The sequence below is a fragment of the Manacus vitellinus genome, unplaced genomic scaffold, assembly GCF_001715985.3.
Source record: "Manacus vitellinus isolate BGI_N305 unplaced genomic scaffold, ASM171598v3 scaffold_29_pilon, whole genome shotgun sequence".
Taxonomy (NCBI): Eukaryota; Metazoa; Chordata; class Aves; order Passeriformes; family Pipridae; genus Manacus; species Manacus vitellinus.
Window position 1 is genome coordinate 1,970,007 of NW_021940207.1, and position 23,328 is coordinate 1,993,334.

Here is a 23,328-nt window from a genome sequence, read left to right on the forward strand (position 1 = left end):
GGCCCCCGCTCGGCAGCCGCGCCAGCGCCATGTTGTGGGCGGGGTGTGTGCGGCCCTGCCCGGCCCGCAGTGGCTGCGCGGCGGGGCGGGTCGCGGCGGGCGGGGACCGGGGAGAGCCCTGAGGGGCAACGGGGCTTGTCACGGGGAGGGGACCCGAGCGCGCCCGGTGTCCGCTCGGGGACGGCGGGGAAATGGCGCGGTTGGATGACGCCGAGAAAGCGGGCGCTCAAACAGCAGACAACATAAATTTCCTATAAATGCGAAGCGATGCGCGCCGCCCAAGGACTGCCGAGTTTCTGGGTGCGCGGGCTCTGGGCTGAGCGCGCTCCGTCGGGAATGACATCCGGGGTTGTGATGGGAATAGCGACACGTGAACGTGAGGGTTGTTGGGAAGGGCACGGGAATCCGAGCGTACCACAGGGTCCCTGTGCTCAGGTCCAGATCCCTGGATCAGAACTGCGCCGTGTGGATGAAGCAGGTCACGGAGCCGTGGGATCAGCACGTTCCGCCTGCTCAGGGACACAAAGCCGGCTGGGTCCGTTCTGCTCCCTCAGGCATCGGAGCTCTGCAGCTCATAGATTTGAGTGGGAAGGGACATCAAAGATCATGCAGTTCCCACCCCCTGCCATGGGCAGGAACACCTTCCACTATCTCAGGTTGCTGAGAGCCCCATCCAGCCTGACCTTGGACACTTCCAGGGGTGGGACATCCACAGCTTCTCTGGGCAACCTGGGCCAGTGCCTCGCCACCCTCACAGGGAAGAATTTCTTCCTAATATCTGTTAGTTTAAGGCCCAGCTCAGCCCACTGCAGGGCCTTGCTACACCTGGCCCGCCCCAGCGCAGTGAAAATAAGTATTTCTAGTTGTTTTTTACAAATGGTGAAGGAATACACAAGCTATTAATTGCAACAGCGGCAGCGTTTAACATGTCTTATGTGTTCTTGTACTCTGAAGCGTTAACAAAGCTTTTTACATAAGAAGCATTCTTCATATGCAAGCAATCTCTGCTTGTTCCACTGTTGCTATTTTTAATTTGCCATGGTGACCCCTCACACCAGGGACTGGGTGGTTCAAGTAGGTTAAACAGACACCAAATCAGCTTGGGGAAACTGTACAGTCCTTTGGCCCTGCAAGGGGTGGTGGGCTCAGCACTTGCTCTAAGGATAAGATTTTAAAAGTGAAATTATTAAGTGATGCTTCCACTTTTCCATAATTCATTTGCTTCAGTCTTTTTCATATAATGTGCTGACACTGTAAATCCTACTTTTGTCTTTTGAAACCCAGATTTTTAAAGTTGCATGTTTAATTTATCTCTAAACACAAGATGGCAGCATTTTATGTAGTTTAACTATTGAATATGGGGAAGAGCTATAGATATTTTATAATACCTAAATCAGAGATGGTGGAGGAGTTGACGCTTTTAACAGAACTAATGGAAATGACAAACTCATTTATATTGCAAATCTGCTCGTGGAAGGCATTCTGCAAGTATGGCTTTTAGGGCTTGCAAAGTCTGGTGGAATCACCAGATTGTACATGCAAATGTTTGAAAGTGTAGTGCAATAACACTGAAATGAAAAAATAACAATTTTCTCACTGACACCAGTAGTATGTTTAACGTGCACATACACAGACAGAAGCACTGTGATGAGCTTAGTGATGCATGTAGGTTGGATGGGCAACATTTTAAATTTTATTGTGGAAGTTTGGCATATTTTGAAAGCTGCTTTGATTACTAATATGAGTAGTTTTCTCATTATCATTTTCTCCCATGAGCAGATTGTGTAAACCATAATTTGAAATATGAAATCATTTTCCTTGAGCAGATGAAAAAAATGTCATTCCATGGCAAAATAAATGAGGTTAAACTTTGGCTGGACTCATGATGCATAATCTTCAAAAATTTTTGTGGTATAGGAAAGCCCCAGCAAACCTGAGATTCAAAACCAAGATCTGTGTGTCTAATAAACACAGATATTCTTCCTCAGATTGAACACTTTAGTTTTTCCCAACAGCCATTTATTTTGGTTTTGCATGTTGGAAATGCAACCTACTCTTTTTTAAAATTGTGAAGAAAAAGGTAAGTAAGAAACCGAGCCAGTTAGATTACAATTTAATAAAGTACTTGGGATCTACCAACTTCATAAGCAATAACACTTGCAAAAAAAGAGAAATGTAGGTTTTGTGACATTTTGTGGCCGGCTGGGAAAGCCCAGACACCCATGAAAGCCCAGGAGTGTTATGTTGCTGGGGCTGGTAACTTCAGACACACATGCCCCTGCCTTGTTAGCGTGCAATTCTGATGGTTGTGGGAAAGAAAGTGTAGTCTGCAAGTGTCTTGTCACCTTAGTCGTGAAGGGTTAACTCCTTAGAAATCTTTCTTTCCTCACTCTTGTTACGTTGCTCAAACTGATGCTTAAATAAATACTCTTTATATTTTTTCTAGACACTCGTGATGTAAAGGTTACTTCAATGAATTCCAAACCTTTGTGCTTCTTGGACACAAGATGGGGGCTTTTTGCCTTCAAAGTAAAAATGGTTGACTCTTCCTTCATCTATCACTAAACTTTGCCAAGAAAGAGAATTTTGAGACATCTAGCAGCCCTTGAGGGTCTACTTCACACACACCAGTGCCCAGGTTCTAAAACTGACACGAATAAGAGAGGAGCCTCATTCACTAAATAGTTGTAAGCCTGGCACCAAATTTATTATTGTACCAGACCAAGCAAGTACCAGAGAGCAGAGCAAACTGCCCCTGATCCCCAGGCAGCCCTGCTTTTCTGCTGAGGGACAAATCAAGGGGCTTTTGAAGTTTTCAACCTGTGACCTGTAGCCATAAGTTGTCTATCGGGGGGATGTGCACTGACATCAGAAATGAGCAGTGAAACACAATTCTGATATTTTATCACTGAGGGAAGTTACGATCCCTTTGCTGCCCTCATTGGCACTTCTCCAACAGCCGAGTTCCTCCATCAGCTGCCAGCAGCAGAGATGGGGTTTTCTCCCCCATCTTTACCACATCTTCTGCTTTCCTTTGCTTCTTTAGCCATGAAGAGCACGACATGTGAGACTCACTCAGCCATTTCAGAGCCTTACCTTGCTCACCACTGACAAGGCATTGTCCTTGTCCACCCTTCTCTCTCCCAGCCAGCCAAGCTCTAGGATGTGATCCCCCCAACAACAGCCTTAGAGGCATTACAGGAACCTGCACTCCAAACAGGCTCTGGCTGCAGTTGCTCACCAAATGTAGATCTAGATAGATTTGGTTTGAAGTTCCTCTGAAAAATCTTTAAAGATGAAGCTGAAAAATTTTTGAGTGCCCCCTTTTATTGAGAAGTTTACCTCATGCAGTTATGATATTTTAAGCTGCCTGTTGATATGACAATCAGCAAAATCACAGCAGAGTCACAAAGAATCATAGACTGGTTTGGGTTGGAAAAGACCTTTAAGGATGATCTTGTCCAGCCTGCCTCCTTTGGGAAATTCCTTTTACCATGATAGTGGCTGCTGAGTTCTCAAGTTTATGTATGGTATTTTCCAAGCTATTTATTTCCTCCAGTTTCCATAACTGCATGCTGAAAGGATGCATTCTCCTCAAAAGACTCTTACCATAATTCGTAAGATTATTATCTGTGAAAACAGTTTAAACGTGAAGTAACAAGCATCCATCTCATTTTGCTGTGAGTTGTAGTCTGTGTTTACTGGATCAATAGGAAAGAAGAGATCTGGTTGTATAAAGAAAGAGTGAATTCAGCTTCTCTAGAAGTTGTGAGGAGATTAACAGAAAATCATGTAATATTTTCAATGCCTTTTTTTTAATAATGCTGATAAAACAATTATAGAAATGTCAAAGGAGTTGCCCAAGCCACAGAAGAAATAATCATCAAAGTTATGGTTAGGATATAAGCATAACTGTGTCTGTGGTTTGTGACCAGAGCTCATAGGATCCTCCCTGTTTGTTAGCTTGTGCTTGTATTTTAAACAGTTCAAGTGAAACAGCACTCAAAAGATAAATTAATTCCACAGCAATGCACACTCTAAGGACTAAATACAACCTTTATTATAGAAAAAACAGTAATAGAAAAATAAAGAGCATATCTTACTTCTCATATCAAGTTATTTTTAGCAACCATACATTATAGCAAGCTAAAAGTGCTCAACCAAACCACCTTCAGACACTCCAGATGCTGATCTACATCTCCCTTCCTCTTTCAGCTGAATTAACAGCTGTTCCCTCATTTGGACTTGTCCATCAGAGAACAAAAAGGACTGAAAGAAATTAAACCTTGCTTTATAAACTCCTTGGAGATTTGACTAAGTATGACATCGTCGTGCTGATGGGATGTCCTTGTGTCTGCCTTGGGTGTGCAAGAGGCCACGGTGGATGGTGTGGGGTGGGAGCTGCGGCGGAGCACCAGGGAGCTTTTGGGATGTGGGGATGTGCTCACCTCCTAATTCCTGTGATGGCCCCACTGTCTCCTGACCAGCACATGCATGCACAGAAGTTAAGCTTTGCTGCCCTAGTGCATCATGTCATCCTCTTCAGTATCCTCTGGTTCAGGGATGGGTTGATCTGAGTCTGCAGCTGGGGGAAGAAGTGAGCTGGGGCTGCTGAGACCAGCACTGGTCATCTGGGACCCACTGCAGCTTTGTCCCCTCCCACAGCAGACAAAACTGTGCCCTTCTGCCCACAGGGTGACTATTATAGCCCACCTAGTGTACAACTAGTTTATCATAAGAGCTCTTTTCCTACTGTACTCTTTTAGGGAGTTTTTGCTCAAAATCTTTCCTCAGACAAGATATTTAAAAGAGCAGGTCTGGCAAGAGCAAGGCCCATTAGCCCTACAGAGTCTTCCCAATGGGAGGAAGACCTCAAGGCAGCTCCATTAGATAAAAAAGTACCAGCTAAACATCTACCTAAATTCTGGCAGAAAATAAATACAGGCATCAGCTTTTAAAGCTGCACATGGCAGCTCAGGGAGTAGCTGGGCTGTCTAATTCTAATTTAGCATTAAATTTGGAGAGGCAGCATTCCCTGTTCTGCTGGTGTGCTGACACACATCCCTGCTGCAGGCTGGCTGTATTTTGTGATCAGGAAGACGTGACGGGTTGCAGACTGGGCCACAGGTGGGAGAAAGGTTGCACTTAGGGGCTGGGATCTCCTGATGCAGTAAGGAATTCTCCAATGGGTCTTCTACTACTGTGAAGCACTAACTCCATTGGATTAATTTTGCTGCATGTTGGCAGCATTTCCTGGGAGCATCCTGTTGTTTCGTCGGTTTGTATCACGTGCACTTCTCCTGTGACATTTAGAGCAAGCCCAGAGTATTATTCATCTAGAAAGGGCTATGCAGCTTCATAAAAGTAGCAAACAATAGCAATAAAAAGCATAAGAACAAATCTTGTAAACCTGAATCTGAACATTGTTCAATAACACCAGGTTGATTCAGTGTAGAAATAAAAAAAGTCCGGGGAAAAACATTTATCTTGCATCACTGGTAATGCCAGAGGGTGTCACAAGATTAAACATAGAATTAGCAATCATTAGGAACAGTTTTCTCTCCTCATCCTGATATCAGATTTTAAAAGACTGAATATTAACATAAAGTGATTTTTCAGAACAGAACAAGCAAATATTCCATGTCAGCAGAAGAAACACACTACAGATCATGCAACCCAGCAATCCAAAGAACATGTGAAATACAACTTAGCTTTGAGTGGGAGAGGTTTATTGATCACTGGGCAGAACAGCTTAGGGTCAGACCATTCTGAGCTTTAAACTGAATACAGTTAAATCACTGTTTCCGTATTAAAGGTTGGAAAGTTTGGTATCCCATTGCTTGTGCTACTTTACCTTATAAACGTACTCTTCTGCCCCTGTGCTCACAGCTGCTTCTGACTTCTCTCTGATGTTTCTCCAAGTGCAAAAGTGCTTTGGAATTGTCTTTCTCTTTCTCATTTATTGGTTCATTCGGATTCAACGGGAATTTTTTTGGAGACTTAATTATTTCTACAGCTACACATTATACTGATTATGGAACAGTATGACCATGTTTCCTACTTCACACAGACCAACATCTTTTAGTAATTCATGGAATGAAAATATTTCCTTTCATTCTCAATTTAAAGAAGTCAACTCACAATTGTTAAATACTAGTAAAATTTCAAAACTGTTTAAAAATACTAAAGGGAAATTAAACTGACAAGATACAATGACCAGTTTTACCCAGTGAAAATCCAGTGAGGTTGCATCGTCATTCACAACTGCTCAGGATTTGGGCCATTCTTCATTGAAAGGAAATTAGCTCATAGCATTTATATTTTGTTTAGATACAGATTAAACTAGCAATGTATTTTTGCATATGATTTCAGTCTTTACTTTGTTTAATGAGTACCATTCCACAGTCCTTTTCCAGGCCAAACTTTTATTAGTAAAATTTAAGCCCTTACCCTAACTCCTTAGGGGGAAGTGTGCTCTTATTTAATGTTATTTTCTCTTTTGCAAATAGTTTTGTATATAATTTCTTATCATTTGGACATCATTGGCTTCAGTGAGCAGATTGTATGGTGTGTGCACATGCATGTATGTGTGTGTGTGTGTGCACATTTGCTTTGTAAATCTCCTTTGTAAACAAGGAGCTTTTTCTTTTTACAACAAAGAACATGAGCTGGACTTAATCTCAAAAGCAATTACTACTCTCATGCCTTCATCATCGGTTTAGCAGGAAATAAACTGCAGAGTGTATCAATTAATGTGCTTTAAAGCAACTCCAAATTATTTCCACATGAAAATCCAGCATGCTGGATAACATTCGCTTTTGGACAGAGAGTTTGTCCAAGGGCTGTGCAAGCTTTTAGTTCTTAGAGAAGCCTTGAACATACAGTGTCAGTGGATTTCCATTTCTCAGGGACCTCGGGCAGATCTGCCACAATGGTGGTCACTGAATCCCAGGCATTTCCAATGAGTGTGGCATCTTCCCAGATTCAGAGATCCCAGTGCTGCCATCTCAGTAGAGGGGCAGTTACTGGGCTCAGTGGTGGTCACTGTAACAGGTCCATGTCTGAACAGGACATGGGTGGTTCGTGAGCTCTCACAAGACTGTGACATATTCAGCTCCAGAGTAAGAGTCACATATTACCACTGTGTCTTTGCAAAGGGCTTAATAGGAAAAAACCCAAGCACTTAGGAAGTGTAACTCTGTTGTAGGACTGCTGAGAACTTGCTTGTGAATGGAGTCACACTGACACTTACCCTGAGATTTTGGCACACATGTTCCCACAAGGCTTTCACTGAGCTTTAATTTAACAGGGTTGTCTGTAGCTCTGGATCTCTGCTTTATTCATTTGAAAGTCATATCACCAGACTTACATATTTTAATAAATCTAAATATTATAATTAACAAACCTGATGGATTTTCTTGGGGATACCAATACTGCTTTAAGCTATTTCTAGGAATCTGACTTAGGTGGTCTGAATTATCTCCTTTGTTGATAACACAGAGAATTTAGGCTCCTCATTTTGGTCATCTGGGCTACATCTAAATTAGATGCTAAGAATAGCCTAAAGTAGAGGATATGAGTTGTCTCCTTCCTGCCCTAAAGAAACTACTTGCAGAAATATTCATTAGATTTAAACACATGGTGTCATCTCACTTAAAAATGTGGCTTCAGGGCAGAGAGATTGCCAGGCAGAAGCTAAAACTCCCGTGACTTCTCTGCTTGCTACACCCATTTGGAAGTACAAGGGCACCTCAGATGCGTTCGTATCCTCTATGTGGCTTCCTCCGGGAAATCAGGAAAGTAACAAACACGATGACAAACAGCCCCAGGATACTCAGGCCCACTGCGATGGGAGCTGCTTTGCTGCTTCTGTCAGGAAAACATTCTTCTTCTGAAAGGAAAAGATCAGAGATTGTGTTATAGCAGAACACTGTACCCTGAGACTACACATCTATATTTCAGAAAAGTTAGCAAATACAAGACAGATGTTCTCAAAACGTTGTTTTCTTTTGGTTTTTTCTTTCTTTTTCTGAACTATATTTTATACATTTTTATCTGTGGTGAACCTTATCTCAAGAAAACCATCTTTGCCCCTTTCACAGTAGTTGCATGCTTCACTAGAGAGTGACTCTACTCCCTCATGTCTGTGGGAATTGTTTTGCCACTCAGCACACACACACACAGCAGGAGCTTTCTTGCTGGTAGCAGATGGGGAGCATCACACCACAAAATACCAGTCTAAAAATAAAGAGCAAGACACATCCTGCATGGTCAAAAACTGCTCCTCATCTAATCTGCCCAGCAAAAAGGATCAGGCCAGAGAAGGGAGCCCAAAGTCCAGCACATCACTAGCACAGCAAGGATCCTCATTAAGTCAGTGTTTCCTAAGAAAAATCAAATTCTTATTATTCTCCCAGTTAATTCAGAATATTTGTGAATCATAGTGTCTGACTTAGGGCATTGTGGTCAGATAAACCCTTCAGTATATCCCAGCTGAGCAGTGAATCCAGTTTATAGACTGGGTATGAGGGAGATCCAACTCCCTCTGCCCTTCTCACTCCCTGTGACTATTCCAAGGCAGGTTTTGACAGCACTCTCAGATAAAAGGCCCTGTTGTTATTCCAGTGACTATGCTGGCACAGATTGTAGCTTGGCTTGGGCTTCTCCACCATGGGAATCTTTACACTGACAGTGGGCAGTTTGCCCAGGGAGCATGTGGAGTACATGACATCATGTCACAGCTCCAGAGCCTCCACATGGCTCTTCCCAAAAGCTGATCCACTTCTTCTCTAATCCAGATGGTGATGCCACAAAGTCAAAGGCATCAACACTGTACTAGATGTTGCCTTTTAAAAGCTTTGTCTGGTTAATATAACCTGTTGTTAAATGAGATTAAAAATATTTGCATTTAAGTATTGTAAAAGCCAGAGATGTTTGAATTGGCCATTTTTCTTTGATGAAACCTTGGGCTATGAACTCTAGGAATTGTTTCTGATATACTGAAATACAGTTCAGAAGGCACTTCTGAACTTTCCAGACTCTTAACAGGCCAAGCTATTGATGTAACACTGCTGCAGTCTGTACAAAATTGTAAGGAACTTGAAACCAGTGACCATTAATGTTTTCTTTTTCTTCCCCTTTTAAAGATAAGCACATCAGGAGCAGCAGAAATGAAACTATGAGTCTTGAGACACCCAAGGGAGGTGGCTGGTGATGTATTTAGAGCCATTCTTTCAGTGGGGATTTTGTCTATCAAAATCTGCATACACAGCCAAGGTATATAACAGTTTCATGACTATTTCACAGCCACTGGGGAATTATTTCAGAAGTGAGAACTGATTGCTCAGCTCTCTGATTAGGAGCAAAACTAATTTAAATTTATATATGGTATTCATTAGCAGAGATTAGCCCGATCTTGGAGACAGAGAGAGAACATCTTTCTCAACTCAGTCTCTGCTAGAGGTGAGGCCATACCAAATCCCATAACTGAAATCACTCATTGTACAAAGCTGAATGGGAGTGTAGAGACCAGATGGGATATCATGAGTTGTTCCAGCTCAGTGTTATCCCATGAAAAGATTCTTCACAAGAATGAGAGCATAAATTGGGTTCTCAGTGTGGTTTTTAAAAGGTCTGTATATTAAAAAAGCCCCAAGTGTCATTTCCCATTATATTCCTTTTAGAATGAGAAAAGCAGCCAAAATGGTGACCTAACAGAAGAAGAATTGGTCAAACACAGCCAAAGTGAGTCAAAAGACAGATCTAAAGGAAAAAGAATACAGGGGCAATATTTTGTAAGCATGCAGAGAGGCAACACTGTCAGAAAAGGGAGTGTTTTTTTAGTGCATCTGAAGGGCTGGAGAGCTAATCAACCCCTCTGTTCACCTGAGTTCTTGAATGGAAATACCCTGAGAGGAAGTGACAAAAATGAGAAGATGTACAGTTTGAAAGAGACAACAAGGTTCCACCTCGTCCACCTCTCTGATCTGTCTTTTACTAAGAGACCTGGTTGTCTCTTTGTGGTGCTTCTCCAAGAAAAGACAAAGTGCAGAGATGAGCATCACATTTAATTCTGACTCTCTGAGTGTGCTAATTGTGATCCTCCTCAGGAGCACATTTTGTCACATCTAGACACAGCTGCTCTGAAAGTATCATCCTGCATTCACAAATATCCCTTATTAGTTGGCAGTTCTGCTGCTGCAGCTGTGAGACAACCTGAGTGTCAGAAGCTTTTAAAAATAGCTAAAATATGACTATATTGAGAACAGTGACCTGGGACTGAACTGTAAAGTTGGGGTTTTGGCAGTGCACTGGTGGTGAACACCTCTGCTTGCTCTGGGAGAAAATGGGTGAAGAATAAAATTCTGGCTGTAGAGCTGAACATTTTTCATGAGAAGGTGAAACAGAAGGTACTGAATGCAGGAGGGAAAGATACTTTTCTATCCTCCATAGGTATTAGCACTGTGTTGGAGGTGACTCAGAAAAGGTTGAGAATACAGCAGCAGACAGGTTACATTATGTGGGAACAAATACAAAACTGTGACTGTGCTGTAGCAGGATCACCCCCTGTGTATGGGTATAATTTAGCAGATATATCTATCAGGCTACCAGAGTGCTGACATGTAGATCTTGGAAGGTGGAAAGGTGTCCTTCTACTTACCTTTTCCAAACTGGTTACCAACAATATCAAACGCCTGCAGCTGCATATGAACAAAGAGGATCTGGAAGTTCTTCTCCAAGGTGAAGGTTTGCCTGCTGGCACACTTAAAGGAATTCCCCAGCTTTGTTGTAAACAGCTTCTCATTTAGGGCTGCATAGTAAAACATACCTGGAGGCCAGAAAGAGGCAAATGAGAATTCAACTCACTGTGCTGGAAGCAACAGAGATAAAATGAAGGATCTCCAGTTGCTTTGTCAGAGCAGGAGTCACTGATGTGACTAAAGCATGGATATTTTCCCCATAAAGTATGATTTATATTTTTTCAAGTTTAAATGAGTGCTTTAAGTATCAATGGGTGACTCAGCTGAGGCTGGGTCTAAAAAAGTGACTAAAATTTCAGGTGCTCCTCCAAATCATATTTTAACAACTTGAGTCTGCAAAGGGGTTAGAATTCTCTCAGGAGCATGCAACTATCTTAAGTCTCCAGCATAGTTATTTCCAGACAAAAAAGAGATACCATCTCTAGCATGGGAATTTGACATAACTAGTCTGTATTACTTTATGTATTAAATATGTTTTTAAATATATTTCAGTGTCACAGTACTTTATGAAAAATATGGCCCAAGGTCCAAGCATGAAAAGGTTTTGTGACCTGCTTATATTCTTTATGCACATCCTCCTTTGGAAGCAGATAGGCCAGTTTAAGACAAAATCATCCATATCACCATCTCTGCTTCAGCGTATCTCAACCACATCTTGCCAGCACATCATGTGCAGCATCCTTTTGGTCCTCTTCAGTCAAAATCAGTACACCAGTGTCTGCTGGTACAGTTAATTGAGTCATTTTTATATTAAAAAAGTTAGGGACTTGCTCACTGCAAAAATACTACTGGTGGACTGTGAAATGGCAGCATTTGGCAGAGAGGCAGTGACAGACATCCAGGGAGAGCAATGTCTCTTGTCAGCACCACTTTGGGGGACACAAAGTATAGCTGAAGATTTTAAAACGTGATTAAATTGATCAGTTTATATTTGCTGCAATTTGCACTTAGCAATGCACAGGAAAATGATGGTCATTTAGACTGAGAATATTCCTTGGAGACATCCTCTGGATCAGCTTTTCTTTTACTTTCATTCCTATAGATCAGAACAGACTCCACTTGAGTTAATAAAATGCTCATCAGTGAGAATGAAAATAGGCATTGAGCTCAGTGTTACTGGGACACACCTGGTCGAGCTCCTGATTTGTTTTTCTTCCTTCAGGGACAAAAAGTCAATTTGATACTAATGAGTAACAGAGAAGCAACATAATAGAGTCATTATAGATTTGATATATTGGGAAGAATTTGTGCAAAATTAATGTCAGAGAAAATGTGAAGTGATGGCTCAGAATTTTTCTCTCTACCTTAAATGATGTTCCCTTAGCATTTCTTGGGATGTAGCACCTGAGGCAGCTCCTGACCACCCAAATGAAAATCCAATTGCCTGAGAAGAGCACAGACAGAGTCTAGTATTTCAGAATGGTTTGAAGAACTTCGGCCTGGGTTCAGTTCTTATTTTTGCAAAGCCAAAATGTCAAATGTGCCTCCTCTCCATATTGGCCTATCTGAAATCTGTATCAAACTCTTCATTTCTGTGATCCAGGTACTGTATTCATTCACTTTGCTGATTAGATTGGAAAGACATGCATCTGAACTGAAGTCACAGCACTGTTTTGTGTTTGCAGATAAAAATTCTGAGGACTGTTTTGTATCTTAAATTTAGGTTTGAAGTAATCTCTATTCTGAAAGAGATGGGGCAGGGAAAGTTTTTGAGGTCAAAAGGAAAATGTAACAATACTGATGTAACTGCAGCCTGGTCCCTTCTCTTCCATTTTCATACCATAAGGTTTAGATGAATGGCACGTTGAAAGCCAGATAAAACACCTATTTGCAAAAGAAAGTGTTTTAAAGATGTGAAAGCTTATCCCACATTCAGTACAGTTTGATATGAAATTAAGACAGTGTAAAATCACTGACCTTCAGAAGATAACTGTATTCTGCTCTCAATGTTGCTGACAAAGTAACTTGGAGCTTGCTGCAAAAGAAGATATATCTTTATTAATAATGCATACTCATATTTGCAGGGAAAAAAGTACAGTTCACCACAGAAAAATGGTCACAATTTCCCAAAGAAGCACATTTCAAAGTATCACCTTCAAGACCCAAAACCCAACTCTTCTGGATGTATTTTTCTTTTCCAAATCCCAGGTACATCACCAGTTCTGCTCAGTTCACTGACACAGGACCATGCAGGTGTCATTTTAAACTAACTGCTCAAACTGGACATTTGTGAGATACTTGTGATAACCAAAAGTAGGAAGAAGTTCAATAAATAGTGTACATTGCAAATTAACAGGCATGACATAAGTCCATTTTACTTCTATTCACTTTCATGCTGAGCCCCTACAGTGCTCTCCTGAGTAATCCTGCACTGAATCCAGCAGTGCTGCCCTGCAGTCTCCCTGCCTGTGGGACCCATCCCACACCTTCAAGAAGTTCTGGGGATCCTTGGAGCCACCGTGTTTTTAAGCACAGATGTCCTTCCTGTGAGCTCACTGCACAGAGCAGCAGCACTTCTGTGGCCATCACTGGTTTGAGCTGGGAGAGGTCAACAACAAGCTGAGAGCCAGGAGCTCGTTTCATGCTTGTACCACTCATTTCCTACTTTGTCTGCCAACCATGGTCTCTACAAACCAGAAAACAACAACCTGGATGTGTAGGGGAGAAATAACTGTTCTTTCCACCCTGCTGACAGTGTTGGTTCTGGCTGGCTTGTTTTCATATGCCTGCAGACTGCTGACATGGAAAGCACCTGGTACAACACAGAGCAAAATTTCCAGCCAGGTGTCCTGCCTGCTTGTGCCCTGAAACCGTGGTGCAGCCTGAATACTGGCCTGCCTTGGTCTATGACAAAGTGAGAGCCAGCCCTGGGAGCTTCTCTCTGGTAGCAGTGTTGGAACATAATGTGAGTTTATATGTAGCAGCCCTACTGCTCAGCTGAATTCAGCTGTGAGCACACAGGGACTGGTGAGTGCAGCTGGTGCATAAATGGCAGCAGACTTAAATGTCTCCTGTGCATCCAGTTTAAAAACTGTAGGATGGAGTAGGAAAATTTAAGAAAGAAATACACCAGAGAAGAGGTTCTCAGCATTATTCCAACTTCAAGACACAAATAGGTTAAATATGACCATTTTTGGGAGGTAGCACTATGTTCTGTTTAGCCACAGTTAAAAACTTTGCTTGGGGAAAACACCTGCTCCTACTTCACTTCTTGTGGGTGGGTTACACAACTTTTTTATTTCAGGCTCTCCTGGAGGTCCTGGCAGTGGTGAGCACTGAACCAGCCACTCTCCTCTGCCACCCCTGACCCAGCTCCTCTCACATGGGGACAGACAAAAGTGCCACTGCTGCAGCACTCCTGGTTCAAAGCACTGAGGGAGGCTGTGGGGGCCAAACACATAAAAACCAGCAGCAGCATGGTTTCTTATTAACCCGAATTTCAAAGCAGTCCAAGCCAAGCCCTGCTGTGCTCTTGAGGCTTATCTTTAAGTGAAGGGCAGGTTGTCTAATCCTGTGCCAAACCCACCCTTTTCAGGGCAAGACAGGTCAAGCACCTCCTAAAGGTTACATGATTCTCCTTAGCACTGCTGCAAGCTGGGGCTTTCATGGGTACTTGAATCCCCAGCCTTTCTCTAAGGATTCTTGGAACACCAAAATGCTCCCCTTGATGCAGGAAGCACACATTTAAAGCAAATACTCATGGTCTGAACCGAGCCTTTGTTTAAAAACAGCTCCTTCATTTTTTACCTCACTTTTCCTCTGTAGCTTTTAGAAAACTTTTTGCCATAAACTAAAATTAAGAGGATTATTAATTGAAATATTGTCTCTGTTCAAGAATTAACGACTCACATGTGGTATAATTTGCTGTTCCCTCTTGACTGTCTATGAAAATTACTAAGCATTTGTACTTTTCTTAATTATCTCTAATTTGAGCTTGGAGCCAGGCTGTAAGATTGACACTTTGGCTTGATTAATTGAAAGGCTTGGATCAGCAGTGATGGCCAGATGCAGCTCTGGAGCTCCAGGACATGGCCTTGATGCACATTACACTCATCAGAATTTGATGGGATCCAACCCTGTATTCCTCCCTGCCCATTAATCACTTTATACACAATATTAACTTCTGTCTTTAGCCCTGCTGGCATCACCACCCAGCCCTTACAGCCTCCAAAAAATGTGTGAATTCCTGAGGAAGCAAGAGGATGGCTGCACTCAGGGATTTTCTCCTGTGGCTATAACAGCTGTGGCACTCTTGGTATCTTGTGTTAAAGCCTCACCCACATGCAACGTGGTCCCAGTGGGACCATGGTATCAACAGACACAATGTCAAAAGGAAAGCTCATTTTCCCACTGTGCAAGCAGGACCTCCCATCTTGTCCAAGTTTCTGTGCCTATTTGGAGGTCTCCCAGGTGTGGTGCATTTCAAATTGCATACTTACAATTTTGTTGTTGGAGTTCACTTGTTTGGAATTTTCCACTCAGAAATTACATGAAATGAGGCTCCTTCAGCTGTGGATGTGTCGTGGCTCCTGGGCACTTCAAACTGCACAGGCTGTCCTTTAAATTTAACAACCCCAGCTGGCTTTTATGGGAAGCAAATGACTAAGAGCAGCTTGAGAGTGAGTCAGAGCTCCGGGCACACACACCTTGTTCCTGCACAGGGACTCCAGTCCCAAACCCTTTCCCTCTGTACCACTCCAATGCAAACAGCAGACCTGACACTTAACTGTGTAAAAAAGAGACTCAGATTTTGCTTGAGGCTATTTGTAGACTTTGTGTTGCTTGATGGGGAGCTTTAACACTGCTCTCTAGCACTTTCTGTCCAAGGATGGCAAGGCACCATGCTTACCCTTCACTGCAGGTATGAACCTTTCCAAACTTAAAGTTCAAACAAACAAGACCTGCTTTGAGCAGGATGTTGGACCAGGTGGTCTCCAAAGGCCTTTTTTAACCTGAACTAATCTGTGGTTCTACCCCTTTAGTAAGGACAGGAGTAATAGTGCCTTATATACAGGTGGAAAACAAGCATGGAGAGAGATGAAATGGGTCAAAGGGAATCTAAGTTTTAGCTTCCCTCTACATGCAACAATTACCTTTACAAAGGTGAAGTTCACAAATCCTCCACTGAAAGTTAAGTTCAGCTGAGACTGCACCATCCCACAGCTTCCAGATGTCTGTGTCGCATTGGGGTTGACAATCACAGACTCCATCTGCTCCTGTAGAGAGAAGAGACATTGCAGGGCTGCTGATGGAGAGAAGGGGAACTTTGTAGGAACACACAGAGATTTTTATCTGCTTTGTTTTTTCCCCCCCGACAGGCTCTGTGTGGCTGAATGAACAGGCCAGTGATGGTGGCAGCTGAATTGCTGCCTGCCGGGGTCATTCCCCACTCGTGAACCAGCACTGGTGGTTGTCTGACACATGAGCTGTGAAAATATGAAAATATTTGGTTTCTGTTCATCCAGTGGACTGATACGATTCAGAGCAGTGTCAGATGAGTACAAATGGTAATTTATAAGGAGGGAGCAGTGGAAACTTGTGCCTGAAGGCAGAGGAAAGATGAAGACAGAAGCAGGCAGGGGTTAGTTTGGCTTCATGCTTTGCTCCACATATCACCCCGACCTCCTCATTAGGTCCTGCACATCATCTTTAGCATCTAACAACCCATACTGCAGTCTGAAAGGAGAACTCTGCAGCCCTGAATGGAGCTTTGCTCTTTCAGTCTCATCTCAAACACACCTTATGTTATTATAAACATGTCACTGTGGTCTGCTGAGATTAGGAATCATGCTCCCTACCTGGCTTCTGCCAGGATGAGGGATGAAATTTACTTTTACTGACATTAGATACTCATCTCACCTTAGAAATATCCAGACTCCAAACAAGAATATTTGGATTTGTAATGGGGATGGCTCAAGGCATATGAACTCCAGAGCCTGAGGATGTAACCCCACATATTGTATTAATGGAGGCTACAAAACCACAAGTCTGAGGGACATAATCACCATTTCAGGTTGTATGACACCTTTTGCTGAATCATTCTCAGTGCATCATTTCTAGGAGAGGCTACCAGCTCCCCAGGACCCGGAAGTTTCTGTGTTCCTAAAATCTCAATGCATCAGCATCAAGACAACCCAATTCTGATTCCCAGTCTGGGAACTGGCAATTTCTTGCTTTCATTATAACTCACAATGTCAAGCCCTTCACTAAAGTCAGTTCAGATTTTAACTAGTCTCCCATTCTAAGAAACACAAATAATGTTTCAGGCTGATCTACTGCTCTAGGATTGGTTCCACATCACTGAAATCAGAAAGCACATGTATGTCCCCCTGGCATCATCATACAAAACAAATTTCAGCAGCTGAGATGCTGTGGCACGTGAAGGGCTTTACTGGCAGCAAGCCACTTATTTTAATCATAGAACTAACTTCTGAAAATGCCTTGGAAAGAAGAATAAATTCCAGCTAATGAAGAAACAGTCATTACAAAGCTCAGCTCCCATCTCACCTTTTGTGTATTTTGACCCATCAGTTGCAGACCCATGACTGCTTTGATGCAGGTCCTGTTCCCACTGGAAATGGTGTATGTGCCAGTGGGGATGGGAGAAGGTCGTGGGGCAGGAGTGGGTCTCACTGTCACCACAGTAGATGGGATGGCTGTTTGTGTCCCTGGACGGGCGGTTGTTGTGCTGGTCATGGCTGTGGCTGTTGAGTTTCTGGTCGCTGTTGTTTGTTTTCCTGACTGTGTGGTGGCTTTGGCCGTCTGCATGGTGGCTGTAGAGGTGGTGGCAGCAGCTGTCACTTGAGTATTTGCTGTTGTGTGGTTTAGGGATGCGTTGGTGGCTGTCATTGCAGTGCTCACGTGTGTGGAGGACACAGAAGGGGTGGTTGTGTTCTTCCCTGCAGGTGTGACCCTGTGCATGGGCTGGGTTGTGGCCTGGCCAGCTGCACTGGTGTTGTCTGCTGGTGTCATGGTGGTGATGGGTGTTCCAGCTCCTGCCTGGGCTGTCGTGTGCTGGCCTAGAGCTGCTGTTTCCTGGTGCTGCTCTGTTGTCTGCACAGTTGTTCTGTGGCTCGTGGGTGTTGTTTCAAGAGAGACTGTGCTGTTAAAGTGAACTGTGGTGCTTTGATGGGGTGAGGAATGATAAAGGGAAAGTGGCTGAGCAGAAGTAGCCATATGGTGTAAGGACGTGGTTTCTGGAGACAGTTCAACCCTCGAGGCCACTTCAGCAAGGCAGGAGGAAAATGCTGCAAAGAAACTAAAGTCAGTAGTCTGGAAACCTTTACCTTTAACACTTCTGTTGATCCCCACAACAAAACTGCACTGTTTTGTTATCAAATGGGTGTTGTGACATGATTTTATTCTTCATTTGGCTCCAGTCATGACAAGAGAGTGAAGGCAGACAGCCTGTAAGACTATCCATAACTTGTCACCACTCCCCCAAGTTTCACACCTCTGAATATACCCATTGCAGTGGCAGCACATTGGCTCCCAGCTCTCCACACACTGAAGAAGCCAGAGGACACCAGAGGTGTGAGCAGACCGTGCACAATCCTCAGGCAGCACAAGAGTTCCCTGCAGGCAGTAGTACAGCAGGATTCACTGGAAGTAAATTATTGAGGTCTAAGGAAGATGAAGAGGGTGTAACAGGCAAAGGGGCTGTTGGTTACTTACCAACAAAGTAAAGGGAGAGGGAACGTGTGTGTGAAGGCAGAGCAATGGTCTTAAAGTGATTCCCAATAGTCTGGGAAACCAGTCTGGGACACAGGGAAATTCCAGATATTTATTTATGGTTTTGTTGTAGCCATGTCAGCTTGAACCCTGAAGCCCTTCCTCCTGGAAGAACCCACAGAAACACCATCCCTCCTAGTGATGGGCTTTCAGCAATGAGGAACAATTTCAGGGTACAGCATCCAGGGGCATTTTGGACCACACTAGAAAATAGTCACAGCACTAAAATTACACTTCCATCTAATAACATTTATAGAAAAATGTCCCTTGCTGAAGTGAAAAAAAAAAAAAATCTGGTTCCTAAATATAAATAAGGAAGTGAACAAAAAATGGGAAAGTACATTGTAGAATAGAAGAATGTCACAACTCTTCTGCTTGAATCTTTGATTGTGAGCATGCAACAAGACTCTGGAAAGGCAAGGTCAAGCTAAAAGAAAACATAACTCAATGACATGTTCCTTGATGTGCATGGAGCTTCAGCTGTTGTTAAATGCTTTACTGCCTAAATTAGCTGGAGGACAGAGATGCATTCTAGTTTGGAGACCGAAGGGACCCAGAAGTCCAAGACAGGCCATATTCCTGGCAGTACAGCTCCACAGGATGCCACAGCATGTTGTCTGAGTTTATTGTACACTGGTTCTTTCAAAGAAACTTCTCATGAACTTCAAAGAAACTTCTCATGAACTGGTGGCAAAGTTTGTGGCAGGCAGGTTGCTGAGATTTGGCTTTTGAAATAGGTTAAGGCCAAAAGCACATTTGGAGTGAAAATTGCTGAAATCTCAAAGGTTCTTCCTTTTATTTATTTTCATTCATCATGAAGAACAGAGGTCTTCAATAATAGGTGAATTCACAAAATCTCACCATTTTAGGAGAGATATAAACTAAATAAGAATAATAAACCCTATTGGGTTTTGAATCGAATTTAAGACAAAAATCAAAGAAACAAGAGCAGATGTATAGGTCTTAACCCACACTACAATTTTCCCTTAAAAATGACTATGACTGAGAAGAGCAGAAGTGCATATACTCATATTCCTAAAACTTGTGCTGTACAGGATACACTTGACTGTGAGTGTAGCTTGTTACTATCAAAGAATGCAATTTGAGACAGTTGAAAAACCTCAAAAAATATTGTGATTTTTATCAAAATGAACATAAAAATGCGTAATAATTATGATACTTTAGTTCATTTTCTCACTTTCCTCTAGACTTTACCACAGAGCTGAAAAGCAGATAACTGATTTCCTCTGTGTGCCAGTGGAAAGTCAGAGCAGTTGCCATAAACCAACTCTGGGTAGGTGCATCTGAGTGTATCAGCATGATAAAAACAAGAAAGAAGAAGTTGCAATTTTCACTCTTTCTTCCCCATAAGACTGTGAAACAACCCATATTTAAATTTACACAAGTCTTAAATAAAGTCAGTACTTATTAGTTGTTAGTTCATAGGTTGGTTTTGATTACTGACCAGATAACACTTTACAGATGTGGAGAGAAATATTATTTAACTGACATTGGAATACCACCCATAGCTTTTAAATGAAACTTTGTTATCCCCAAAAGGTAATTTCAACCAAACAATTTTTCATTATTCAGCCTGACAGGGTCACTGAGGGGTAAAGCCAGAAATGTCTTTGGGGTGGCCCGTGGCTCTTGCTCAGTGGGTGACCTACCAGACCACTCCTCCGGGCTCTCCCAAGTATTTTGGAGTTTCTGTCAGTGCATGGCCATGCTGCTAAACCCCTTGGCTTGGACTGTCTTCTCAGAAGGCATTTGGCCATGGGAGCTCCCAGGGATGGGTAAGGATTGCTCTCCGTTTGCACCTCATGGTCTTGGCTCTTTTCTGGTGGCTGTTGGAGGTAGGTCAGTAGCTCTGCTGTGTGAGGGGGAGGTGGGCACATGGGGTCCTTGACCTGCCCTCCAGCTAAGGCCAGGAAGGCTTCCCTGTGTCTCCCTCAGCACTACCACGTTCCTCTTGGGGAGCTTGCACAGCTCGGCAAAGGAGCCGCCTGCAGAGCTCTCACCACCACAGCCTCTCCCATGGCTCTGCCACAAAATGGGAACAGAACAAATGCTGCAGAACAACAAGAAATGGCAGCTCTGCACCCCACCTGCCCCCCTGCTAGTCTTCTTTTTTTTTCCTCCCATGAAGCCAACTCAAAACTTCATACAAGCAACATTTTGAGGGCTGCAAGAGTCCAGGGGTGTATCTTCCTTAAGAAAGCAGCTGCAATCCCTCATCTTACTTCAGCATCAAAGCTGTATGTCACACATGCTGAGGGCTGTGTTTGAGTCCAGGCAGCCTCCATGCAAAGCTCCTGAACAAAACTCTCAGAAACCTATCAGGGCAGGTCTCAGAAATTCACTGTTCCCAGTCTGAGCCTGGAGATCCCGTTTTCATGCTTTGGTGACACGTTTCAGTCATAAGGAATGTCACCACTCTGCTCCCAGGCATTATGGTGGGAAGGGCAGTGCTCAATGATTTGGCTGTGACATTTCTCAGCTTGCCATCTTGCAACAGGGTGGGTGATAGAAACTCTTACTGAGGATTTTTTCCCCTTTTCATCTAACCACACTCATGCTGTTCAGCTGCCCAGTGGGTTTGTTCCGCTTTCTGCTGCCAGAAGAAATGCTCATGTTTAGCTGACTGATTCCATGTGGACACAAAACCTGACCCAGCTCCTGTAATCACTGAAAACACTTTCACTGTCTCTGGCTGCTTTGGTTTGCTTTGAGGAATTGGAAAAGCACCAAGATTTTCTGAGAGGTTTCAGTACTGTCATAGCTTCCCACCCATCTGACCTTTATTCCTTAAACTCTAATTATGTTTAATTCCCTGTCTGCACAGGAAGACTTGGCTTTGGGACTTTAATAAAACATCACAACAAATCATTAAAGGAAAGATAAAAAATGGATAAGGAGTTGAGGAAACAAGTTCTTTCTGGTCAAAAGTGGTTGCTGACCACTGAGTTATTAGTGTTACTTCTCAGTCTGATCTTGCCCTCCTTTCATATATATGTTTTGGGGCTACTTCAGCAGACTCTGGCTATGAAGCAGGCATGGGAATGCAGAGAGATACAGCAAGAGCTGCTCATGGTCAAGTCCCTGGGCAGTTTCCCCGTTCGTGCACTGGGAGGAGGACGGGGGTTGTTACTGGTGTGATCCCTGTGTGCCGACGGCAAAACCCACACAGAAGTGCAGTGTCCCAACAGTGAGCTCAAACCCCCTCAGCCATTACACAGATTAAATCACGCTCTGTCCTTCTTCACAGGGCAAATTTTGTACTACTGCAGGCGTTGAGGGGTGACTTCAAGCACTGGGAGATGTCTTTGATCTGGCTGGCTCCACAGATTTTCACAGAGCAGCATTAAGGGTCAAACAGTGACTGATGTGGTTTGTCATTAAGTTAAACCCCAGCCTGTGGGCTCTCCAAGCCCCCTGCCTCACTCCTGCTTTCCTGATCCTGCTTCTGCATCTTGCAATGCAAATGAATTAATGACTAGAGCAATGCTTCCTAAGTTTTTTCTTTCCTTCTTGTCTCACTCAAGATTTTCAGTCAGTTCTGCTGGTCTGGAAACTATTTTTAATTAAGAAAAGCAAGGCCAAAAAAGTCTGCTTCTCACACTACTTTAAGCTGACTCCTTCACAGAGAGTTTATGTCACCACAGAGTGCAAGGAAAAATACAGAGGAAAACATCCAACTAAATCTATACCAGCTGCAATTCACTGTAGTTATGGTTATTTCTTAGCAGTGAGACTTCACTAAAAGCACCCTTAGTGCTAGCAACAAAACTGTTCAAAGTTTTCAGTCTTTTAGGTGCTGTCCTGACTGCCAGGAAACCGAACTGGCATAATCTGTCTGATTTCTCAGATAGAAATGGAGATGTTACTCACCACAGCCGAAGGTCAGCAGGATGAGCTGCCGTACACTCCTCCCCATGGCCAGCACGGCTGCAGGTGGGAGAGATGCTGCTTCTCACCGTGGAGCAGGTGGAGAGAAAATCAAGATTTCCTGGGGACTGAAAAGTTTCGCTTGATGCAGGGAGTGCTCAGTCACATGGCTGGGAAGGAGGTGGAGAGGGAGGGGAAGGCCAGTGCTTCTTGTCTGTAAACTACCACAGAAGGAAATAAATGATGGTTAGGAAAGAAATCGAAAACAGAAGTGAGTGCTGGGCTGGCTGGGGGGGATACAGGCTCACACTCTGCAGCTGAGACGTGAGGCTCTGCAAGGCCAGGTCAAAAGATCCCTCCAGTTCTGATAACCTGGTGCAGACTGCACCGGCAGAGGGTCACAGCTTGTAAATCAGTACCTCCCCTGTACTCTTTAAAAAAGTATTTTTCTTTAGGGCCACACTCCTTTTATGTTAAGGCACAGAAGGGAGAGGTGTGACCTCAAGCCGTCTCCACAGAGCACCTGCTAAGAGCGAGACAGGGCAGAGCAGAGCCCCAGATGGGCTCTTGTCTCAGGTGGGGACCGTCAGCAGCCTTTGCTGGCTCCAAGGCCTGGGCTCGTGGAAGGTGGATCAGCTGGGCTCACCCTTAGTGATGTATCCAAACACACTCCTCAGCAAATGGCAACACCTCACCTCTGTCCCACGAAGTGCCTCCTGCAGACCACGCCAGGCTGGGGCAGGAGCTGCACGGGCAGGTCCCGGCCTGCCGAGCCGCACACCAGGGATCTGCAACAGGAGAGCTGCATTCCCAGCCCTAGGCTCCTGCCATGGGGACTGCTGGGTGGGGGGGACAAAGGCATCTGCTGTGCTCCTAATTTCTCTTTTTCTTGTACCAATACTGCACTGCAATAGCATGATAGGGTCAATGACTTGAAAATTCAAGTGAG

The 23,328-nt window shown here is 43.6% G+C and overlaps 1 protein-coding gene across 1 annotated transcript; it reads right to left on the reverse strand.

Annotated features, from left to right (window-relative positions):
- Positions 1-6,544: 6,544 nt before the first annotated feature.
- On the reverse strand, positions 6,545-22,895 carry LAMP3 (lysosomal associated membrane protein 3). The gene is made up of 6 exons (XM_008924538.3): positions 22,383-22,895; positions 17,268-18,007; positions 15,854-15,976; positions 12,678-12,735; positions 10,661-10,828; positions 6,545-7,891 (listed from the first exon to the last, which is right to left on the reverse strand). Exons 1-6 carry the CDS (start codon positions 22,426-22,428, stop codon positions 7,752-7,754), a joined length of 1,275 nt encoding a protein of 424 aa, XP_008922786.1. The 5' UTR covers positions 22,429-22,895; the 3' UTR covers positions 6,545-7,751.
- Between the last annotated feature and the right edge of the window lie 433 nt (positions 22,896-23,328).

Coding starts and splice junctions, on each gene's coding strand:
- LAMP3 (XM_008924538.3), bottom strand. CDS start 22,428: ATGGGGAGGAGTGTACGGCAGCTCATCCTGCTGACCTTCGGCTGTG. Junction 15,977..17,267: donor TGGGTCAAAATACACAAAAG/GTGAGATGGGAG, acceptor TTCTCTCTACAG/GAGCAGATGGAGTCTGTGAT. Junction 10,829..12,677: donor AATACAGTTATCTTCTGAAG/GTCAGTGATTTT, acceptor TCTGGCCTCCAG/GTATGTTTTACTATGCAGCC.